Raw genomic sequence first — 18,425 nt, 5'->3', positions numbered from 1 at the left:
ATTCTCATGATAGACGAATTCTTCCGAACCACTAATCATTAAATATAGACCATTTACTTAGACCCAAAAATTACACAACTGAATTTTAATACCATGATTGTTTAGCCAAATGGGCTTCTAGTCATGATCCGGGTTGGAATATTAGGGATAGGGGGCAATTGTCTTTTGAGATGGTGCAAGAATTTGATGATCTTGTTGCTCAGGATCGAGCTCCTTGTTGAACTCTCCTTGTTGTATTCCTTTCTGTCTTAATAAATTTTTACCCCTCTTTTTGCAATATCACAAAATCGATAAAAATAAGACTAATGATTCAAACTTTAAAAAAAAATCAGAAATGAAGAAGAAGGGGGAAAAGTGACATTTGAAAGTTGGAAAACTAGTTACGCCGAGAGGCCTTCTATACAATGGCAGCACAAATGCCCAGCACGGGAATATGCCAAGATTCCTTGTCAATAAAAAAGATTTGGGAGCAGTTACAAACTTCCAAATTAAATATTAAAAAAGAATTTCTAAAATAATAGCTGGCCGAAATAATAGGAAGCCAAATGGAGGCCGAAATAATAGGCCCAAAAAAGTAGGGCCCGAAAAAGTAGGACCCGAAAAAATAGGGCCCGAAAAAATAGGGGCGAAATAATTTTGCATGCACATTCATGCTTATTTTTTGCGGGGAGTGGGGGAATTTGAAACAAATTCGTGGAATGTGAAGAGACATCTGTTGGGGGATATGAGGAGCCTCTCAGAAGTTATAAAACCAAGGCTCCTCATTTCATTTTCATTTTATGTTTTTGCAGGAAGGAAGAGGTGGAGGTTATTGGAGGATTAGATTGGAGTTTTTGAATAGGAGTAAATTGAAGTTTTGGAGTAACATTTTTGCAGGTGAGATTTCTATTTTTTATTTACATTTTCATTTAGATTTAGATGTAGATGTAAATTGAAATTCAAAATTAGTTATAATATTCTACTTTGATTTAGATTTCAATTTTAATTAATTTCAATTTGGTTGGCTCTCCTCCACAACAAACAGTCTATTGTGTATTTAATGGGTGCATTGGAATGCAGATTATCAGCCTAATGGCCAATCTCTAGTTTCCTCCACAAGCAAACCAATCTCTGGAAAGATCCCTCTTCCGAATCGAAAGGATGTGGCAGATTTCTCTCCTCCCCGGCCTCTGAAAATAGAGGAAATTCCCAATATAGTTGTTGATTTTCGAAATGCTGTTAGGAATGCAATAGATGCAGGTATATTTTTTTATTCTGATTTATCTTGGTTTGAAGAAGAGAATGTTCCTTTTGTTGACATAATCAGTCCTTTTACGAACAGGGTTTGACGGTGTTGAGATCCATGGGGCGCATGGGTACCTTGTGGACCAGTTCATGAAGGACAGCGTGAATGATCGAACAGATGGCTATGGCAGAACATTGGAGAATCGTTGCAGATTTGCACTTGAAGTTGTGGAAGCAGTGGTGGATGAAATCGGAGCAAAGCATGTGGGAATTCGGCTTTCTCCATTTTTGGATCATGCAGAAGCGTATGACTCAAATCCAGAGGCACTGGGACTTCACATGGCGGAGGCTCTGAATAAATATAAGATATTGTACGCTCATTTCTTTGAGCCCAGGATTGATAATTCGCAGACGACGATAGCGAGTGAAAAGAGCCTGATTCCCATAAGAACAACATTCAAGGGGACATTTTTGGCTACAGGGGGTTATGATCGGGATGATGGTAACGAAGCTATTTCCAGTGGCAAGGCAGATTTGATTGCTTATGGCCGACTGTTCTTGGCAAATCCGAATTTGCCGAAAAGATTTGAGGTGAATGCGCCCCTCAATAAATACCACAGAGAAACATTCTATACTTCCGATCCTGTTGTTGGATACACAGATTATTTATTCCTCGAATCTTGAGTGCTTTTGATATGTCCAATGTAATCATACCTTCTCCAGATATTTGCAAGCCAGAGTTCTCATTCAATTTTCAGACAATTTATCTTGTGTTAGAGATCAATCGATTTTCAATACCATGAAATATGATAAGTCAATATTGGCAAACTTTTTTAAAGAGGAAGATTCATTTGCGTTGACCATTGTTGTCTTCTAAATTTAAATTTAAATTAGGGTTCATTGAAATATCCGAGAAAACATAGATGGTATATCTGAACTTTAAATATTGAATATAAAATTTATTATTAATTGTGATTTAAGGATGTATTTGAAAATACATGTCGTATTAGCCGTTTTTACACCTTTGAACTGTATAGATGGGCTAAAAAAATTGTAAGAACAAATGAATTGATAGGGTAAATTTTTAGAGAACTATCAATATGACAAATAAATTTATTATTAAACTATCAAAATGTGTTATTAAACTCTCAATGTTTGTTATTGTTATAGGCAACTTAGTATTTTATTTAATATACATAAATGTGATTTCATAATATGTATAATATATATATGTATGATAAATATATAATATTAATATGTTTCTTTTTCTTTTTTTCCCTTTATGTTTATATATGTTTCTATTTTGTATTTGATGATTGTATATTTATATTAATTTAGAAACTTGTTGAAATAGAATATAGTAAATTTAAAAATTTGTTTTTAGCAATTTACAATATTAGATATATATTTTTATATATAATTATATTATTTAAAAATCTCTTAAACTAAATATATGAACTTAGAAACTTGCTTCTTTTATTTGAAACTTTTGTATAGATTACTAATTTATAATTATAAGTCCTTCATAGAGAATTTTACATAGATGACTAATTTATATAATAATTGTCTAAAATATAAAATATTTAAATTTAAAATGATCTATTAAATTATTTTTAAATTAAAAAAATTGACAATCAACTTTTTTTTTAAACGTAAAATGAAAGGTATGAAAAAAAATCTAGCCATCATAAAAAAATATATGGAGCGGCCGTCAAATTCCAAGCCTGCTTAGGAGTGCCAAATTCACCAAGGTAGATGTAATCTAAGGTTTTGGCTATGGAGGGTCAAAATGCACCTGCATAATCAATTTGTGTGTATTTTTTTAGAAATTAAAATTCATAAAACTGTTATATGTAATTTTTAAATTAATTAATAAAAGTGCATTTTGGTCCTTGTATAGAGAGTGTCGTAATCTAATAGGGAGAGATTCGAAGTTGATAATTGGCGTTAAAAAGTGTATATTGCAACAAGTGTTACATAACGACTTGTATTTGTGTAAGTTATAGTAGTTTAATTAGATATAAAATAGATATAAAAATCTAATAGTTGGGTTAAATTAATATAAAATAGATATAAAATTAAACCTAAGGGCTAAATTAAAATTGAAAACCTTAGGGCTAATATTAATATATCTATTTTATATCTATTTTATATCTAATATATATATATATTAATTTTAATTAGATATAAAAATCTAATAGTTTGCCTCAAGATCCTTGACCCATTTTAAGGGTTATAATTTAAGGTGATCCATTCCATGTGCAAGCCATCTTTTATACACACTTTCAAGCATGCAAGTCATCATTTTATGTATGTAAAAAATTAAAAGAATTCTATATACATCTAGATTTTTTGAAAAGAATTCTACTTACATCTAGATATTTTGATTGAAATAACCATAATGTAAAAACAAAATATAAAATAGAAATGTTAATATATGTATGTAGAAAAAATTAGAAAGATTGCATGCATCTAAAAAAATTCTATTTACATCTAGATTTTTTTAGAATGGAAAAAAATGGATAATAGAAATATCAGTTGCATGTTTGTAGAAATAAATTAGAAAAACATGTATCTAGAAATTAAAAAGATTCTATATGTGTCTAATTTTTAGATTTTACTTTATTCTAAACTAATTATTGATGGATATATATTTTAAAAATATTTGTGTAGTTTAAAGTTTAGATTTTAATTAATTTGTATGCAAATAGGAAAAAGAATAAATATTTTATATATATGTAGATTAATTTCTATTTTAAAATTTACAAGTAAATGAGTACTTTATTCATTTAAAGTAAACAAGTTTTTAAGTAATATATTTTTATTTTAGAAATATATTAATCCTAATGTTCATTTATTATTACTTATTTAATATACTTACTCTCAAATCTAAGACAATAGAAATGATATTTTATTAACTTTGAAATAGGGAAGTGTTAAGCAAGTTCGTTTACAAAAATACCAAAAATATATTTGGTCTTTGATCAAATTGGAGTTAATATTAGAAATATAAATATGATCATTAACAATTAAGCTAAATTCAGTTCAAAACAATAATATTATTTAAATTTAAATAAAATAAGCCATGTTTACTTTGAAACATCAAACAACTAATTAACTAATACAATAATTAAAATAAATGAATCTATTATGACATAGAAAAATATTTTCGAAGTATAATTTCTTTGTTTTTCAATCAATATGAGTTTTTTTTTCTACTTGAAAAGATAAACCATCCTAATTGTCATCCTTAGTTAACCCTAACAGCAACCGCTACCGTAGCCCTAGCCCCAACAATGATGTACAATCCAACTATAATCCAACATTAAACTATAATTATAGCACTAAAACATATCCCTATTGATATTCTAAACTCTAATCATAACGAAAATCTCAGCCCAAACCATAATCTAAACCAAAAACCTACACACTAATATTGGTTATAGTCCTAACCCTAAAATCTAACCCTTAACCATAATGTAAAAACAAACTCTAGAATATTGATCAAAATCCTAAACCTAACTATAGGGATAACCATGATATTAAACTCTAAATCTAGTCCCAAGGTCCTAACCATGGTGTAAACCTATAACCGAACTCTTAAAAAATTTACTAATCCCTAATCCTAATCACATTCCCAACTTTAAACTTGAACCATAAACCATAGTTGTAACCATAATCATAAACTTAAACAAAACCCTAACCCTAAAGGTACAATCATAAAATTAATCATAGCTTAGACCCTAATCCTAGCACAAACCACAATCATGACCAAATATAAATCTTCACCTTACCCCTAATCATAATTTCAATGTTAACCCTAACATTAGTTTCAATCCTACCATGATATGAACCCTAATATAGACTTCACCTTGATCCTTACCCTAATCTTAAGTCTAATTAAACCCTGCCTAAAACCTAATCTAAATGATATATCTAACTATAATCCTAACTGTAACTATCATACAACCCAATGCTAACCCTCATGTATATTTAATCCCTAATCTTAACTCTAAATATTCTATAAACTCTAGAATTGACCTTGATTCTAACCATAACCCTAAAATTTAAATTGTAACCATAGCACGAAAGGTGGGGACCCCCACTACGTGGTACAATTATGGGTCTTGGAGCCTCGCGAAAGCACTACAGAGTGAGGAAATGTCAGAAAGGTGACATGTGGTAGCATGACGCAATTCTGGGCTTTAGAGCATTGAAGAAACAATGCAGCGTAAGGAGGCGCTAGAATGGAGACTCATGGAAAGAAGAGGAAAGACTTTCATGTCACTGGCAGAAAACTATGAAAAGAGATAACATGATGTGTTAACCTCCCACAAAAAATGCAAGGTTGACCACAAGGGGGAATTTGGTTTCCCCAAAAATGAATGATGGTCATCGATGAAGGTCTTCCTCTTGAAATAGACGGCATAGATGCATCGTGAATCCTCACCAATGAAGGATTAAGTCACAACCGTCGATGTAGATTCTCCCCTCAAAAAGGATGACTGAGATGCAACGAGGAAACTCCTCCCAATGAAGGATTAAGTCACATTCGTCGATCAAGATTGGCTTTATTTCCAATGGATGACTAAGATGTAGTGAAGAGATTCCTCCCAACAAATGAAGCAAATAGCACAAAAGGTGCGAACCCCCTCCATGTGGCACAATTTTGGGTCTCAAAGACTCATGAAAGCATTGTGGAGTGAGGAAATGTTGGAAAGGCAATGCATCGTAGCATGATGCAATTCTGGGTTTCAGAGAATTGAAGAAACAATGTAGCATGACGATGCATCAAAATGGAGATGCATGGTAGCATCTTATGCAATTCTAGGCTTTAGAGTGTTTCGAAGACACTAGCGTAAAAAGAAACGTTAGAATGGGAATGCATGGCAACATCTTGCACTTTTGGGAAGATGGGAAGATAGCTCGCAAAGAAATAAGAGTTATCAAATCTCGCAGCATGAATCAACCTGACCAAGAAAAAATGATCCAGCGTGGTCAATGAAGAAATCGAGCCAACACAAAATGTTAGCCACCAACTTTAGTGATGTTAACCCTCTGCAAAGAACCTATCTCATTTAAGGTCTCTCAGATCAGACATCAGTGATGGGTTGAATAGGGGGAAAAAATAGCACAAAATGCCCTCCTAAATGAAATTCTAAATGTAACACTAATAACTGTGGTCCTACTTCTTTCCCTAACCTTATCCATGAGCATGGGAATATACATATTATTATATAGGGCACCTTATATAATAATAAATATAATCTAAAATCCCAACCCTTACTCCCCACCTAACTATAATTGTGACCATAAGAAAACTTCTAAATATAACCCTTCCTCTAACTCTAACCCTAACCCTAACCCTAACTATAACTGTAACTCTATCCCTACCACTAACTGTAACCCTGAATCTAACTCTACCATAATTGGACTTTAACCCTAACTATAATTGTAACCCTAAACCTAACTCTAACCTTAACCGTAACCATAACCATAACCCAAAACCTAACCCGAATTGTAGCTAGAATTCTAATACTCTGTCTACCCCTAACTCAAACTATAGCCCTAACTATAACTCAAACTCTAACCCTAACTCATATTCTAACCCTAAACCTAACCCTAACCTTGACCCTAACCCTAACCCTAAGCCTAAGCCTAACCCTTTGTCTACCCCTATCTCTAACCCTAACCCTAACCCTAACCCTAACCCTAACCCTAACCCTACCCCTAACTCTAACCCTAAATCTAACTCTTGTTGTAAATCTAACTCTACCATAATTAGACTCTAACCCTAACCCTAACTTTAATCCTGACTGAAACCCTAACCCTAACCCTAACTCTATCCTTAACCCTGACTCAATCCCCTTACCCTAACCTTAACATTGATATAACTCTCTTTATATATAACCCTAACTCTAAATATAAACCTAACCCTAACCCTAACCCTAACCCTAAATCTAACTCTAACCCTAACTGTAAGCGTCACCCTACCCCTACCCATAACTCTAACTGTAAATCTAACTCTACCATAATTGGATTTTAATTTTAACCCTAACCCTAACTCTAACCTTAACCTTGACTCAGAACTCTAACCCTAACCCTAACTCTAACATTAACCTAACTATAAAATTAACTCTATTGGTAACTCAAACCCTAAACCTAACCCTAATTCTAACCCTAAGTCTAACTCTAGCTCTAGCTCTAACCCTAACTCTAACCATAACTCAAACTCAAACCCTAAATCGAACCCTAATCCTAACCCAAATTATAATGCTCTGTCTACCCCTAACTCAAACTATAACCCTAACCCTAACTCAAACTCTAACCCTAACTCATACTCTAACCCTAAACCTGACCCTAGCCCTAACCCTAACCCAAAACCTTACCCTAACCCTAACCCTATCTATAACCCTAACCCTAACCCTAACTCTAATCCTAATCTTAACCCTAATTCTAATCCTAACACTAACCTTAACCCTACCCCTAACTCTAACCATAAATTTAACTCTACCATAATTAGAATCTAACCCTAACCCTAACCTTAACCCTAGCTCAAACCCTTACCCTAACTTTGTCCCTAACCATATATCTACGTATGACTATAACATTTTACATTACAATATCCCAAAAATAAAATATATATTTTTATCTAAATTAAACTCCTTATATTAAATTTAAAATAATATTTGACTCAAACCTTAACCATAACCCTAACCTTAACCATGAGCATTACTCTAACCCTAACCTTAACTATAAACATAACTCTACACCTAACTCTAACCCTAATTCTAACTCTACCATAATTGAACTCTAATCCTATCCCTAACCCTAACTATAAGCATAACTCTAACCCTAGCCTTAACCATGAGCATAACTCTAACTCTAGATCTGACTCTACCATAATTGGACACTAACCCTAACCCTAACCTTAATTTTGATCCTAACTCAAGCCCTAACCCTAACTCTAACCTTAACCTTGATTCAAACCTTAACCCTAACCCTAACCCTAGCCTTACTATAACCTTAACCCTAATCATAACCATAACCATAACTCTTACCCTAACCTTAACCATGACCATAACTCTAACCCTAACCTTAACTATAAACATAACTCTAATCTGAACCTTAACCATAACTCTAATGATAACCATAACCACAATTCTATCCTTGACCTTAACCATAGCTCAAACCCTAACCCTAACTCCAACCCTAACCCTAATTCTATCCCTAAGGTTAACATTATTTGTAATGTTAACTTTGTCCCTAACCATATATCTACGTATGACTATAACATTTTACATTACAATATCCCAAAAAAAATAAAATTATCTAAATTAAATTCCTTATATTAAATTAAAAGATATATTTGACTCAAACCCTAACCCTAACCCTATCCCCACTATAACCCTAACCATAACCATAATGATGACTCTAACCCTAACCTTAACCATGAGCATTACTCTAAACCTAACATTAACCATAAGCATAACTCTACCCCTAACTCTAACCCTAATTCTAACTCTACCATAATTGGATTCTAACCCTATCCCTAACCCTAACTATAAGCATAAGTCTAACCCTAACCTTAACCATGAGCATAACTCTAACTTTGGATTTGACTCTACCATAATTGGACTCTAACCTTAACCCTAACCTTAATTTTGATCCTAACTCAAACCCTAACCCTTTAAACTCTAACCTTAACCTTGACTCAAACCTTAACCCTAACCCTAATGTTAGCCTTACTATAACCCTAACACTAACCCTAATCATAACTATAACCATAACTCTAACCCTAACCTTAACCATGACCATAACATTAACCCTAACCTTAACCATAAACATAACTCTAATCTAAACCTTAACCATAACTCTAACAATAACCATAACCATAACTCTATCCCTAACCTTAACCATAGCTCAAACCCTAACCCTAACTCCAACCCTAACTCTAATGCTAACCCTAACCCTAATTCTATCCCTAAGGTTAACATTAACTATAATGGTAACTTTGTCCCTAACCATATATCTATGTATGACTATAACATTTTACATTACAATATCCCAAAAATAAAAAATATTTTTTTAATCTATATTAAACTCCTTATATTAATTTTTTAAAAATGTTTTGAAGCATAATTTTATAGTAACTTCATACAACTCTAATTAAAAATTAATTAACAATTTTATAGTAACCTTATCAAAATAAAAAATAAAAAATAAATATTTTTCCTATTGTCTCGCGACTGCCACTAGCTATATATACCTCTATGTATATTACGCCGAGAGTAATCGTTCTCGAAGCGCCTATTTTTATTTTCATTAATCCCAACTTCGATTAAAATAACTTTGGGATTAAATAAAAATAGGCGCCTCGAGAACGATTACTCTCGGCGTAATATATATAGAGGTATATATAGCTAGTTTGTATTCCAACCAATATAGGGTTCCCCTTCATCAAAAGAAAATCTACGGATCCACATTAACGACTCTTAGCAGAATAATACAAAATTACCTGTCCAATAAGTCTTAATATGGCAATAGAGTCATGATTTATGATAAGACTTCGCATGAATTCCATTGATTAATGACCGACTTTTATGATTTCCATTGATTGAAATTTCAAACAAGAACCATGAGTTTTTCAGAAGCAAATGACTACGTAACAAAAAGAAAGCGTAACGAAGCAGGAAAACCGTTTGTCAAGGAGCTGTTAAAAGCTGTTGCCGTGCAGTCGTTTCAGCGGTGGCGACGTTCACATGGGATGTTCACCGATCGAAAGAAAAAGGAAAAATCTGTGATATCTTCCCAAGAGTTTTTCTTCTGCTGAACTCTGCTAATGGGCCCAACTGTCTGTTCCCATGGCCCCTCCTAACACAACAGTTATGTGGCCAAAACTTAAAGTACACCAACTTCTTGTTCGTTCTGGCCATGGAAAATCTGATCACAGATAAATGCACAGCCCCCCTGAAAGAAACCAGCATTGGCACGGATGTGACAAGACATTACCAGATCAACATAAAAAATATGATAAAACAAGAAAAATCCATTCTTGTGGACGCCTACCAAGCACAAAAAAAATATTATAAAACTGGCAAGATCCATTCTTGTGTACGCCTACTAAACATAGAAAAATCTGATAAAACCAGAAAAACCCATTCTTGTGGGCGCTAACCATGTGTATCTCTAGTACAACAATATCTCCAGTTGAGAAGAATGGGTGAATTGAGTTTAAGAATGTCTTGGCCACCATTAATACTGTTGTCAGACAAAATTTGTGAATTTGTTTTTCCTCCTTCTTGTGGTGTCCCACGTCTAGTAATTGAATTTAAAAAAACTTTTGCTTTAAACACCGACACAAATTTGTATAAAATTTGAATACTTTTATGGGGATAATTTCGACTTTTCGAAGGTCTAATGATACAATTAATACTCGATAAGAAGATGGGTTATCGTGTCACCTGAGTTGCACAGTTTTGAGAAAAATCCCAGAAGAAGATGCACGAAATCCCATCATTGTCTGCATTCCAAGGAATTTAAGAGGGATTTGGAATGCAAACATGTGCAACTCAACATCAGCCGTGGGTTAAGGCCGGTTCCGCCGGTTGTTTTTGACTCAACATCCGCCAATACTCCATGTGCAGGTGGGGTCTCTCGCCATGTGCACAATTCAAATAACGACGAAACTTTTCTTTACTTGAGTCGAATCAAGCAAAGGAAGTTACCAGAAAATCGGACCCCAGGAGAAACTGGACAATCTATATATAGCTGCAAATGCCCTTTGCAAAATCCAAGCAAGAATCTCATTTCTTTCTATCAAGATTAGCCTCTGTGGTCTCTCTGATTCAGGTACATTGCATTGCCATTGCCATTTCATTCATTCATGTTATTGAGTATTGAAAGTGTTTGGATTTGATTGTGTATATCTTTTTGTTTTTCAATGTTTAGAAGTGAAGTGTAGATTGTTGTTCTTAGTTCTCTTGATCCGTTGGTCTACTTTAATTTCATTACGCAGTGGTCATGTATATTGAAAGCTTTATAGATTTGGCTGCTGTGTTGTGTATTTGTTTGTTGAGAATATAGTTTTTATCATATTCCATTATGTATCTTAAGATAGTGAGATACATTTTACTCAACTATGAGTACCCGAATGCTCTGTTTTTTTGGTTTAGCTAACTTTCATCACAGAGTGGTCATGAATATTGAGAGCTTTTGAATTTGAATTTGACTGCATGTATCTCTTTTTACGAGATACATTCTTTTGTCTGCCTCGTCTTCATTTCTTTCAACTATGTTCTCCCTTCATCTTTGAAAAGTTCAACATTTGTATAAAAGGATGAATGGAGATTGTTATGGTGTATGAAAGAACCAGTTACAGATGTTCCTCAGCTTGCTTTTGGGTAGATGTAGTTTTTAATAATAAACAATGTAGGTTGCTATATTTTGTGTCTATCTCTAATTGTCTTTATGTTTAGTTTTGTATTTTTATATTATTTTATATCTTTCACTGTTTCAGCATTATTTTTGTGTTAATGCTTGGATTATCTTCATTAATTCATCATCAAGATAATTTAAAATGCAAGTTAATAATTGTAGAAATTTTTTGAATTCAATCAATTAACATTTTATATCAAATTCTATGATCTGTCATCAAAATACACCTTGTTCAATTCTATTTTTATGATTTTTATAGTCCAATTTTTGGTCTACCTAGTTCTCTTTCATCACAGAGTGGTGTGGTGTTATTATGCAGGAATTCATAATGGGGGTCCTCTGCAGAAGTACTTTGGTTTCACTGGTTTCAATTCTGTCCATATCTACTCAACTTGCATATGGACAATATGGTGGTTGGCAGTCAGCCCATGCTACTTTTTATGGAGGCAGTGATGCTTCTGGCACAATGGGTACATATTTTTCTCCATTATTACTATTTATAACTGCTATTAATTTTGCTACACCAAGTTGGTGTGCCTCATAAATGAGTATTTGGTTTTGTGTATAGGTGGGGCATGTGGGTATGGCAATTTGTACAGCCAGGGCTATGGAACAAACACGGCTGCCCTGAGCACAGCGTTGTTCAACAACGGTCTCACCTGCGGAGCGTGCTACGAGATGAAGTGCAACGACGACCCGCAGTGGTGTCTGCCCGGCACAGTCAGGGTCACCGCCACCAACTTCTGCCCGCCCAACAACGCCCTGCCCAACGACAATGGCGGCTGGTGCAACCCTCCCCTGCAGCACTTCGACATGGCGCAGCCCGCCTTTGAACAGATCGCCAAGTACAAAGGCGGCATCGTCCCAGTCATCTTCAGAAGGGTTCCCTGCCTAAGAAAGGGAGGAGTTCGTTTCACCGTGAATGGCCACTCCTACTTCAATCTGGTGCTGATATCCAACGTGGCAGGGGCAGGGGACGTCCACGCTGTCGCAATAAAGGGGTCGAGGACAGGGTGGCAGGCCATGTCACGCAACTGGGGTCAGAACTGGCAGAGCAGCTCTTACCTGAATGGGCAGGCGTTGTCATTCAAGGTGACCACCAGCGACGGGAGGACAACGGTTTCGTATAACGTGGCGCCTTCCAACTGGCAGTTCGGGCAGACCTTCCAAGGCGCTCAGTTCTGAATGTGCGGAGTATTTAATTTGTTAGTTGTATTTGTGTTTGTTGTTGGTAGAGGTAATGCTGATCGCCCGTGTTAAACGAGGCAGAATTGTAAGAGAGAATTTGGGACGGTGTGGTGATTCCAACTATGGCACCCTCTCCCCGCTCCTCATTGTTTGCATGATACATATTTATATGCCCGTTAGAGAAAGGAAGTCTGCTACTGTATTACCTCAGGATTTACTGCTGTTTTTCCTCCCAAATCAGCTCCGGCGGTGATCAGAAAGCATTCTTTCCAATTGTATTATTCAGTAATATACGTAATTTATTATATGATATTTACGGTTTCTTCCTCTTCCAATGGTTTGCCCAAAAAGAACAGGAGAGATTCTCTCGAATTGATCAATCCCTAATAGTACTGGCTCACAACCATTTATCTAGTGATCTGTGTTTTACTATAACTATTTTATAACGACTTACATTTTAAGTTTACATTGAAACGTCTATGTTGTATGAATAGTGCTTTAAAACAACACATCTTTAGGTTAAATCGATCGAACCATGTGACATGAATGTCGGTTCACAACAACCCATTGTGTGAGAGAATAAATGCATATAGATGATGTCCATAGAATTCAAGTATGTGATCTTCCTCTATTCTAATAAGTACCACTCCAACTCAAACATGTCTAATTGTACAATTTTCCAAATTAACTCCTTTCACATGCCACTCCGATAGCATATTTATAAGACTCTTAATTATAAATTATAATAATAATAAAGTAATTTTAATTAAACAATCCCATTTACATATTAATGAAAACCTTAATTAAAAAAGTAATTATGATCCAACATGTAAAGTACTCCATTTGTATATTAATGGGACACTTAATTAAACATTGACAAATGGATAAAAGTAATTCGTAACAAGTATTTAAAGTTGAACAAAGCTCTTACCTATTAAGACTTCAATCTGTTAGAAAATAATAAAAATCATTTGGGACGGTCCAATTTTAATTATTGTCTAAATTTAATGAATGAAAATAAATACTTAGATTTTTTTTGGATTTGGATGAGGTATAATAGTATGTTATATTTTTAAAGAGGAATGGAAAAATAAGACAATTCATTATTATTATATAGATATAATGTGAAAAAATAATTTTTGAAATGTTGGTATATATTTGAAAATATTTAAATCAATAAAATTATATTGTTTTATTCTTATTTTTTAATAATTATTTTTTTACTAATTTGTCGTGTATTTATGTTTTTGAAATATTAGATAGCAGTCAAAAGGATGGTGGCTGACCTCGGAGTTCATAAAGGCTGAAAAGTCAGCCAGAGGTTACCTCCCAGTCATCTAACAGATACCAGCTTTAAACTTCAAAAAACATATAATATCCAAAGCTGAATCAATAATCAGTCCTAAAACTTGCATAAAGAAAAAGCTAAAAAGCCTTCTAGCAGCACTCAAACAACTTGTTTCTATTAGTCTCACATATCAACATAAACATATAATGTAAAACCACGTAGGGTATCCAGTTCATAGTAAAAAACAACATAACAACAACAAAAATAAAAACCAGACCCAGGGCTAGCTACCCTCCTTTCTAGGATCATCATCCTTCTTCTCTTCAAACGCGTCCTTGTTCATGTACTCCCCCTCCACCTTGACAAGTTTGTCCAGGAGCGTCTTCAACTAGTCCTCCACTAGGAACCAATAAATGGATCAGGTTGTCTCGCTCTCCTTGCCTAGGTCCTTCTCATCCTTATTTACCTACAAAAAGTAAAGGGTGGTGGCTGCGGAATGCATGACTTTGGTTGAGAATTCCACCATAGTGTAAAATTTCTAGCAGATACCAATGTGATTGTTTGTCAGATCCCTAATCAAAAGCTCTAGCCTATCCAGTCTAGCCTTGATGTGGCCCTAGTCATGGCGATACTTGCCCTTTCCCCCCACCTTTAGGAGTATCTTTCTTGGGGGAGGTGATGTCTTCTCACTCGCTTCTAGTCGAGGTAGCTTTGAGGGTGTCAGAAATGTGAGAGTAGAGGCATTGGGGACAGACTTCGTGTCCTAGGATAGTCTCTTCCTTTTGGCAAGTTTAACATCACTTTCGATAGATTTAGAGCTCGAATCATGCTTGGGGGGACTTGAATTTTTCCAACTGGAGGCATTTTCCAGTTCACTTGGCACTCTACTTACTCTTCCTAGTGTCTAGATATGAATCAATGAGACTAATTTTAACCTCAGGGCCAAGGGTTTTCTTGGTTTTTTTGTGGCTGGGGCTAGGACCAGGGTCCAATGAGACTTGGGAGGTGACAGAAGCTAGCAGGTTGACCAGAAGCGATGGGTTTTGGGCAAGATGGTAGATATACAATTTTTTCATGAACCCTTGATGGATGAGATAAAAGGTTTTACCCTCCTCTTTTTTCCTCATAGCCTTATAGATAAAATCTTCCATAGAATGCAACAAAAGAAATAGAAAGGAAATATGATCTAGGTTTCTAAAGTGGTTAAGAATGGGGAAATGGTAATAATAGAGTATCTAAAACCAATCCTTGAGAGTAATGTGTCTCATAATAGCATAGTCGATAACATCCCAGGGTTTAAGAAGGTCTTCCCTTGAAAACCCACCATATATTCGCATCGGTTCCTCCTTAATTTTGAAAAAAAATCGTAGACTAGTTTCCTCATTTACCTTGGCCTGCTTGATCCAGTTCTTTCCTTCCAGGACAAACCCTCCAACCTTCACAATGACTTCCTCTAAGATTTCAAAACCTATCCCATTGATTGTCACTATCATGTCATTCCATGAATTAAAGAGCTGCATTGCGATATTATCATCATGTTTTGTCATCCCTTCCATAAATGGTAATAGATCACCCTCCTGCAAATAAACCATCACCACTTTTCTCTTATGGATGCAAGCCTCCACTCTCATAGGTTCAATATGATCACTAGTGCCCATGTCATCACCCAGTTCAACCACCAAATCTTCAAAAAAATTTAACATAACCTTGTTGTAGGTTTGGTAGTTATTGAATATTAAATAATTTACACCCAAAAGATAGTGAAAACCCATCATAAGTCTGTAAGGTTTTTTGAAAACTGAAAAACCACCCTTAGCATAATGTGTTAATAGTCCCTTTACATTCATAAACGGTTGTCGCCAGCTGTAGTTGTATATGGGAAAACCTAGCCTATAGGGAGCACACATAAACAAGTAAACGTTAGTAGCATATGCATTCAAGATTCAAATAAGATTGATAAAACCACTAAGTCTACTTGAGTTTTAAAACAACTATGCAACCAACAAATAAAGTTCTCACATAACCTCAAAGAAACTCAACAACAACACCCATAAGAGGCCTTGTTGGTGTGCTCAAGTGTGAGGGATGTAGGTGTGCTCTATCAAACACAATTATTGAATCCCAAGGTAATGAAATGTAACAATGACCATGCAACTAAACTAAATGATGAAGAATGCTTCAAGAGATGTCTATGGAAGCAACCATTCTTGAGAGCACTCAATGGATAATGGAGATGGATGCAATAAGAAAATTTAAGAATGTAATACTAAAATGAGTATGGAAAACAATGCAAGAAGTAAACAAACTACCAAAGGGTTAGTAGCAAATATGCAAGTCACAAAATCACTAAAGAGCTCTAACAACAAACTAGCATGATAACAATGCAAATTAGAGAGATGGAAAATGCTTGAGACAAGGGCTCTATTTATTGGCTTGAGAGAGGCCTTGGGGAGGTGGCATCTATATGGCATCCACATAGGTGCCACAAGGGAGACATGGAGACAAGTCATGCAAAGGTCAACATTCAAAATTTGGTCATACATGTGTTAGCAAACTTGAAGGAAGGAGTGGGGGACAAAGGTGTAAGAAGTGTGGAAGGTGTGAGAGGTGTGAGAAGTGTGAAGGGTTCCTCACACATGTATGAGCATACACTTAGGAACTAAAAGGGGTTTAGCAAGGTGTTAGGGATAAATAAGTGGGATTAAGAAGTGGGTAGGCTTAAAAGGATGAAAGTGATGGGTGTAGACTAGGTTTTAGGATAGGTTTAAGACTAAATTAAATAGGATTTAATTTAATCATAGGTTTAGAGAATTTAATGGAATGGAAGAAATTAAATAAATAAGATTTATTGAAAAGGGGATTTATGGAGCACCATGCATTAAATAAATTTAATACATTAGGGAGGGAAGTATTTAAATTAAATTTAAGTGCATTAGAAGAGTGAATCTATTTAATTAAATAAGTAGAAGAATATAATGAATATAATTAATTAGTAAATAATTAACTATAATGTCACAGGAAATATTAAATGAATTAATATAGTGTTTAGGAAAATTTTAAGTGTCTACATTTTGCCCCTCTTTGATGTGATGTTGGGACAATATTATATCAAAGAAAAGAAAATATGCGTTGCCCTAGAAAGGATAGGAGTCCTAAGAGTGGTGTCGAAGCGACGATAAAGGAGGAGGGTGCCCCCTCGTGAAAATAGCGCAAAAAATAAATTTTGGGCAATTTTCACAAAAAAGGTCTTTAAAAGAAAAGAAATGGGAAGGAAAGGGGACAAATGAAGACTTTGCATGACTTGGGGGTAAACAGGGGATCAACACAACTGGGAAAAGACACGAGCTCAAAAAGGGGCCTTGGAGGGCTTATATAAGCCTCCGAGGGGCTCAAGGAAGGGTCATTTGCACACCTAGAGTATAGAGAACCTAAGTGAAGGATGGACCCTATAGACAGATTGCAGCTTGGAGAGTGCACCTGAGAGCACTAGAGACCAGCGGAGATGGGCCCACCAGTGAGTTAACTAACCTAACTTGTCAGATTTTTTGTTTCATAGCATAGATTGCATTTATGTCACACTAATGAGGCCAAAAAATTGATTGGGTCAGAGATGGCAGTCTCCACTCAATTGTCTGTACAGACGACAAAGCAGGTATTGGGAGGTCTATGAAGATGACAGGATACATCTTGTCATCTACGCAAATGACAAAGGGGGGAAAAAGGGGGTTGGAGATGAGGTGAAGATAATGAACTTTATTTCTTCATCTCTGTAGATGACAATCTAGCAGTTGTTGGGAAATCAACATCTACACAGTTGCCGAAGATGCTAAAATGACATCTCCAAAGACTATCATCTACACTAATCGGTGTCTGCACTAACCAGCATCTTCATGGATCAGTGTCTATGCCAATTAGTGTCTACACAGATTGGTATTTGCGTCAATTCACATCTTCACTGATTGGGACAAATCAGTGGAGAACAAGGGAGGATGCCCCATACTAAAGGCATCATGAGATAAAGGAAACTGACCATATGCATGTCTATGTTATAGATGGAGACAGTGGTATTTCGATCGTGGGAGCACTATCTACCGACCATGATGCTAGAGGAGAGACTAACAAAGGCCAAGTGGAGACATGTGAGACTGTGTGAGTTGGAGCACATGCATGAGTGGTCAAATTTGAGAGCACATTCAGCATAGCTGTCAACATTGATTAAGCGGTGGCACACCTACATCGAGTTTCCATCTACCTACTAGAGAGGTGATTGTCACCTTGCTCGACGTGT

At 35.3% G+C, this 18,425-nt stretch overlaps 1 protein-coding gene and 1 pseudogene across 3 annotated transcripts; both read left to right on the top strand.

Annotated features, from left to right (window-relative positions):
* Window positions 1-1,049: 1,049 nt before the first annotated feature.
* LOC149550250 (putative 12-oxophytodienoate reductase 11 pseudogene) lies at window positions 1,050-2,062 on the top strand (annotated as a pseudogene). Its single transcript, XR_016354296.1, has 2 exons — window positions 1,050-1,239; window positions 1,322-2,062. The product of XR_016354296.1 is annotated as a putative 12-oxophytodienoate reductase 11 pseudogene (transcript).
* An 8,957-nt stretch (window positions 2,063-11,019) lies between these two features.
* On the top strand, window positions 11,020-13,171 carry LOC149550249 (expansin-A8-like). 2 transcript variants are annotated; one of them, XM_089793342.1, is made up of 3 exons: window positions 11,020-11,076; window positions 11,981-12,131; window positions 12,230-13,171. In XM_089793342.1, the coding sequence occupies exons 2-3, from the start codon at window positions 11,990-11,992 to the stop codon at window positions 12,844-12,846; spliced, it is 759 nt and encodes a 252-aa protein (XP_089649468.1). In that variant the 5' UTR covers window positions 11,020-11,076; window positions 11,981-11,989; the 3' UTR covers window positions 12,847-13,171. The 2 variants fall into 2 exon arrangements, with proteins under 2 accessions (XP_089649468.1, XP_089649469.1); XM_089793343.1 differs by lacking the exon at window positions 11,020-11,076 and having other exon boundaries at window positions 11,975-12,131.
* Window positions 13,172-18,425: the final 5,254 nt, after the last annotated feature.

Source organism: Cupressus sempervirens, chromosome 7 (assembly GCF_028749045.1).
Source record: "Cupressus sempervirens isolate cs-2001-9-10 chromosome 7, ASM2874904v1, whole genome shotgun sequence".
Lineage (NCBI taxonomy): Eukaryota > Viridiplantae > Streptophyta > Pinopsida > Cupressales > Cupressaceae > Cupressus > Cupressus sempervirens.
Note: the sequence above shows the minus strand (reverse complement) of the source record. Positions and strands in the feature narration are given on the sequence as shown.